The 6,159-nt window shown below is 43.6% G+C and overlaps 1 protein-coding gene across 1 annotated transcript in view; it reads left to right on the top strand.

Annotated features, from left to right (window-relative positions):
- The first annotated feature begins 906 nt into the window (after positions 1–906).
- Positions 907–6,159, top strand: part of BPHL (biphenyl hydrolase like) — a 61,791-nt gene continuing 56,538 nt past the window's right edge. The window contains exon 1 of the mRNA XM_007935387.1: positions 907–1,010. Coding sequence (XP_007933578.1) covers positions 907–1,010 — 104 coding nt within the window. The remainder of the gene's footprint in view (positions 1,011–6,159) is intronic.

Below are 6,159 nucleotides of genomic sequence, written 5' to 3'. Positions count from 1 at the left end.
CTTCTGGTTAGCAGTCAAGTGCCTTAGCCATTATGCTACCAGAGCTCCCGGTTTTTCCACTAGTTAGTGCCTAATCCACTTCTGTATAGTTCCTTTCAAAGCTCAGGATTCCAGGATTATCTTCTGTATCTCTGTCAATTGGTTTTCCTTTTCTTTGTTGAAAAGGGTCTGTGTCACCTGTCTGCCTGTTCCTCCATCTTACCGGAAGTCCTGGGCAATGTCACTTTTTAAAGCACTGTGGGTACGGGAGTATTACACTGGAAGGTTCTCTTGGGGGGAAAATAATAGGCAAAGAAGCTGTTTTCATCTCTGATCAATGAAGCCAGGATTGCCACAGGAGCTAAAATCTGCCAGTTATTTCCAGTTAAGGTAAGGCAGAATGTTAGAGTTACATACAGGGAGAGTTACTTCTTTTCTCCACTGACCCTTGAACTAGGTGCACTGGTGGTGTAGTGCCTGAGGCATTTGACTACTAACCAGAAGGCTGGCGGTTCAAACTCCTCAGAAGGAAGATTGGGCAGTCTACTTCTGTAGAGATACCGTCTCAGAAAACCAAGGAGGGCTCAGTAAGAGTCGACTGGAGGGCAGTGAGTTTTTGAGCCTTGCACTGTAGCTAATGGTTAAAACTTGCATCATACAGTCTGGAGGATTAAATAAATTCCGTCAACAATGAAAGCAAATCCTCTTTACACCGTCATTAACTGGACGTAAAAAACTGGTACAGCCCTCAGACCTCTTTGCTGACTTGGGAGGGGAGGCTCTGAGGGCAAAATACAGGCTGAGGCTGACGGTCGATTCTGAGAGTGCTAGGAACTCAATCCACAGCGCCCCCGTGGGAAACCTCGGCCGCTGGGATTACAGTGGGCAGGAGGGTTGCGCATGCGCACTTCCGGCATAGGCGCGAGCATGGCAGCGGTGCTGGGTCATTGGTCGTTCCTGCGAGTACGGTTGCTCTTGGCGCTGAAGCCCCTGGTTCCTGGGCTCCGACCTGTCACCGTGGCCGCGTACGGGTAATGGCGGCTGCATCTCCGCTCCGGGAAGCCTCGTATCTGCGCGCTTTGGGGCAGGTGGAAGGGGTGCGCGAGGGCTTGGTGGTGGAATCCCTTTGGTTTTGGAATCCCTCTTGTGTGAGGGTGGTTGACGGGCTTACTCCGCTTGCGGCCCAGCCGTCCTCGCGTTCTTAGGAACCAAATCTACACCAGGGAGCCCGCCGACCTGGGGTGAGCAAATCTTCAGTCATGCTTGAGCTTTGCTTCTGACTTTGGAACCTTGAGTGTCGGCGATAGGCAAGTCCAACCCTTTGCTTGTGCAGACGAAAGGGACCCAGTGCGGTACTTTCACGCAACACACAGAACAAAGACTAGAATCCCAGACCTCTTATTATTCACTGTCGTATCCAGTCTCTCCATACTTTACGGATAAAAGGTTAGTAATCCCTCTGGTAGCGTAGTGCCTAAGGCATTTGACTGCTAACCAGAAGGCTGATGGTTCAAAATCCCGGGAAGGAAGATTGGGCAGTCTACTTCTGTAGAGATACCGACTGGGAAACCCAAGGAGGGGTCGCTGTGAGTCTAATGGACTCGCTGGCAGTGAGTTTGGTTTTGGGTTTTGGAATCCCTCTTGCGTCTTTTGTCAAAAATCAGCCTGAAAATGTCAGTGACCTAATAGTTAATCCCCCCAAAAAACTGCTCTCGAGTCGATTCCAGCTCATGATCCTTATTGGGTTCCTAGGACTGTAAATCTGTATGGAAGTAGATTGCCTCATCTTCCTCCCACAGAGCAGCTGGTAGATTTGAACCGCTAACTTTCTGGTTAGCAGCCTTACCCCCAGTCTCCTGTGTAGTGTTTGCTGATCTGGAACTTTAATGTGCACAAGAATCACCTTGGGAACCTGTGAAAATTCAGCTGCCGGATCTCATTTGCAGAGGTTCTGATACTGTGTAGGTTTAATGAGATGCCATTGACCCTGGCTTTTTCTCTCTGACTTCCCTTTCCCCACTTTGAGACTAAAAACAACAAACTGCATCAGTCTGTGACCTGCTGTCTTAAAAGTGGGTGCCCTAGGTCCCAAGAGATACTAGGCATGAAGTTCTCTTTATTCTCTATAAAAATACTTACCCATATACCCCCAAAGCAAACCCACACAGAGACTCTATAAGACAGGGTAGAACTACACCGTAGGGTTTCCAAGGCTGTTGTTAATCTTTATGAAAGCAAACTGCCTTATCTTTCTGCTGTGGAGCTTTCCAACCAGTCATCTTTTGGTTAGCAGCTGAATGCTTTAACCACTGAGCCACCAGAACTCCTTGTGTATATGCATATATACACATATGCATATACATATATGTATGTGTGCAATTAACTGTTGGTGGGTGGGTTCCAATAATGATTGGGAAAAAAAGTCAAATGCTAGATAGATAGATACCAGGCATTTAGAAACTTTACTTGATGAAATGTGGAAAAAACTTCTCATTTGGAAGAAAGAGGAAACAGCCTAGTATTTTAATTTTTATGTTGTGATTGACTTAACTTTTGAGTTTCATATTTGTTGTAGATTCTTTTTCTTTTTTTTCATTTTAGAATTTTTAGAAGATTTTCAAGACTACTTTGATAGAGATGAAATGTCAGTGGCTCTGGGTATATAAATCAATAGTGAAAACATATTTTGTCCAGTTTCCTCTTTGCAGAAAGGGATCAAAATATGCTTAATTTGATTGCACTAAAAGTTATGATAGGTAACTTAATGGTTGAAGGAAGGCCCCATTCACTTAGCTGCCCTACAAATCATTCTAAACTATGTCTGAAAAACAGGTTTCTCTGGATTTTGATCTGCCATTTTGAAAATACAGCTACAGATTGATAGGAGGTGTAAACTGGGAAACAATCACTGGTATTGGTTAATCCTGTCAAAAAGCTGTAGCCCAGCATAAGTAGTACATAAAAGCACTCTTGTAAAACCCAGTGCTCAAACTGCAGGTAAGCTGTGTTCCAAAAGCTTATTTCTAAGTCAGTTGTTTATAACTGTGACCCCAGTCTCATTTTGTAATCTATAATTTGTTCCTTGGTCAGACCATAAAAGACTTTTCTACCTGAAATTGTACTTTATGTACAGTTACAGAGTTAATCATTTATTAAAATTTAGTGGCCATGAATAACAGTCTGCCTGGAGGAAAAATAGTCTCAGATTTCAATCTTGTGATGCCACGCCCCATCTCCTCCACTGGCACCTTCCACAGCCCCCTGTTGGGCACCTTTCAGGGCTCTGTTAGCCAAGACACCATGAGATTACAGAAAAAGTATGGACTCTGGGCTTCAAGTGGCCATATAAATTTGGCCGACTTAATTAACCTCTCTGTGCCTTACAGAGTTGTGAGGATTGAGACAATGAATGTAAAAAGCCTGAAGTTTAATAAGTATTAAATGATTACTAGGTGTAATTAGTAATGATATAAATATGAATAGCTAAATAAAATTATACAGTTTACTTTCCCAGTTGCCTTCCAGTCAACTCATGACCACCTCATGTATGTCGGAGTAGAACTGGGCTCTGTAGGGTTTTCAATGACTGATTTTTCTGAGGTAGATTGCCAGGCCTTTCTTCAGCACACCTCTGGGTAGATTCAAAATGTCAGACTTCCAGTTAGCATGTGGATAGATAATACTGTATTGTAGTTAATGGTTGTTACTTTAAGGTAATAACTGGCACTTTCATAGTGAGAGTATGTCTTATTCACTAGTGTCCCTTGTTATCTCTAACCAAAGTTTTTAAGGACTGAAGTTCAGGTATCAGATACTCAGATGCTACCCTTGGCTTTTAGAAGTGTGATAAGCAAGTGACCTAAACCCCAATTCTTCGAATTCTTTAATTGTGAAATTAGGGTATGTGTGTGGCATAGTGATTAATCTCTCAGCTGCTAAGTGGAGCGTCAGTGATTCAAACCCACCAGCAGCTCCATGGGAGAAAGTCATGGCAGAATGCCTTGGAAACTTTGTGGTGTGGTTCTCTGGTAGCATAGTGCCTAAGGCACTTGACTGCTAACCAGAAGGCTGATGATTCAAACCCACCAGCCACTCCTCGGAAGGAAGGCTGGGGAATCTACTTCTGTAGTGACACAGAAGACACTTTGTGGGGAAACCCAAGAAGGGGTCTCTATGAGTTGGATCCGACTTGATGGCACATTACAACAACAACAATAAGAAGAATGGGAATTGACTTGATGGTCCTAGGTTTGGTTTTCTTTTCTTTTTTTTTTTTGGTTAACATGTATCTGACAGAGCTAGACATAAAGTAACATTTGTGTTAGTTGCATTTTTTGCCTCAGGCTATTATATTCTTGACTCAGGAAATTTTCCCCTCTTTGACAGGAGCAGCTGGACCCTCTCAGTCAGGGACTCATTACCATTTAATTGTATTGTTCTTTACCTCCTTTCCTTTCATCACCTTGCCTGTCCAGCCTCCCAGAAAAAGGGAGTCAGGAACAAATAAGAGATAAGAAAGGCTGTATTCTGTGGTCATACCTTCCTGGAGGCTGTTTTTGAAAAGGAAACAAAAGATTTTTTTTCCTCCAAGAAAATTTAACTTGGCACCCAAACCACTCACTCGGCTATGCAAAGAGATTTCGAAGATAGCTACCTGGCCAACTGACTGGAAAAGATCCAAATTTGTACCCATTCCAATGAAAGGTGATCCCACAGAATGTGGAAATTATTGAACAATATCATTAATTAATAGGAGCTCTGGTAGCGTAGTGCCTAAGGCACTTGACTGCTAACCAGAAGGCTGGCGGTTCAAATCCACCAGCCAATCCTCGGAAGGAAGGCTGGGCAATCTACTTCCGTAGTGATACTACCTTGGAAACCCAAGGAGGGGATGCTATGAGTCAGGGCCAACTTGATGGCATATAACAACAACAACACATCATTAATTAATATCACATGCAAGTAAAAGCTTACTAAAGATAATTGAGAAATTGTTGCTGTAGTATATTGACAGAGAACTTCCAGAAATGCAAGCTGGATTCAGAAGTGGATGTGGAATAAGGGATATCATTGCTGATGTCAGATGGATCTTAGCTAAAAGCAAAGAATACCAGAAAGATGTTTACTTATGTTTTATTGACTGTGCAAAAGCATTTGATTGTGTGGATCATAACAAATTATGGATAACATTGAGAAGAATAAGAATTCCAGAACACTTGATTGTACTCACCAGGAATCTGTACATAGATTGCACTGCACATAGATCATACTCATGAGGAACCTGATCAGGAGTCTGTCATTTGAACAAGGGCACACTGCGTGGTTTAAAATCAGGAAGGGAGTGCATCAGGGTTGTATCCTTTCACCATACTTATTCAATCTACTGAGCAAATAATCTGAAAAGCTGGATTATATGAAGAAGGATGTGGCATCAGGATTGGAGGAAGACTCATTAACAACCTGTAAGACGAGGAAGGCAGGGCCAGGTTCCACTCCCCTAGAGCCAGGAAAGGGAGGGAGCAGGAGAAGCTGGGGACATCCTGAGTGCCAGGATATCCAGGTAAAAAGGGGTGGGAGGAAAGTCTAGGTCCCAAGTCTCCTAGAACCAGGAAAGGAAGGAAGCAGCCCGGAACCACAAAGTGGCAGCTTCCAGGTAGGAATTAGGTAAGGGGAGGGTGCATAGGTTTCCAACAGCTAAGAGAGGTGAACTTGTCTGTCAGTTTGTCATCCTGTGGGGCTTGTATGTTGCTGTGAGGCCTGAGGCTCTGCCACTGGTGTTTCAGATGCCAGCAGAGTTGCACCTGGTGCACAGGTTTCAACGTGGCTTACTGACTAAGACAGACTAGGAAGAAGGAGGAGCCCATCCACTTCTCAAAATTTGGCCAAGGAAAACCTTATAGATAGTAGAGAGACACTGTCTGATACATTACTGGGCAACTTTATGAATAGCTCCAAAACATTGTCCAACACAGTGCAGGAAGGCGAGCCCCTTGGGTTGGAAGGCACTCAAAATAGGACAGGGATAGAGTTGCCTCATCAGAGTAGAACCAGCCTTAATGAACTAGATAAACTAAGTCTTTCAGGACATCCATGTGCTGACATGGCATGACTCAAATTGAGGAGAAACAGCTGCAAAGATCCATTAATAATCAGAACATGGAATGTATGAAGTATGAATCT

The sequence above is a fragment of the Orycteropus afer genome, unplaced genomic scaffold (genome assembly GCF_000298275.1).
Source record: "Orycteropus afer afer isolate SDZICR_OR568_19922 unplaced genomic scaffold, OryAfe1.0 scaffold00027, whole genome shotgun sequence".
Classification (NCBI taxonomy): Eukaryota; Metazoa; Chordata; class Mammalia; order Tubulidentata; family Orycteropodidae; genus Orycteropus; species Orycteropus afer.
The sequence above is the reverse complement of the archived record's forward strand: the minus strand, read 5'-3'. Positions and strand labels throughout refer to the sequence as shown.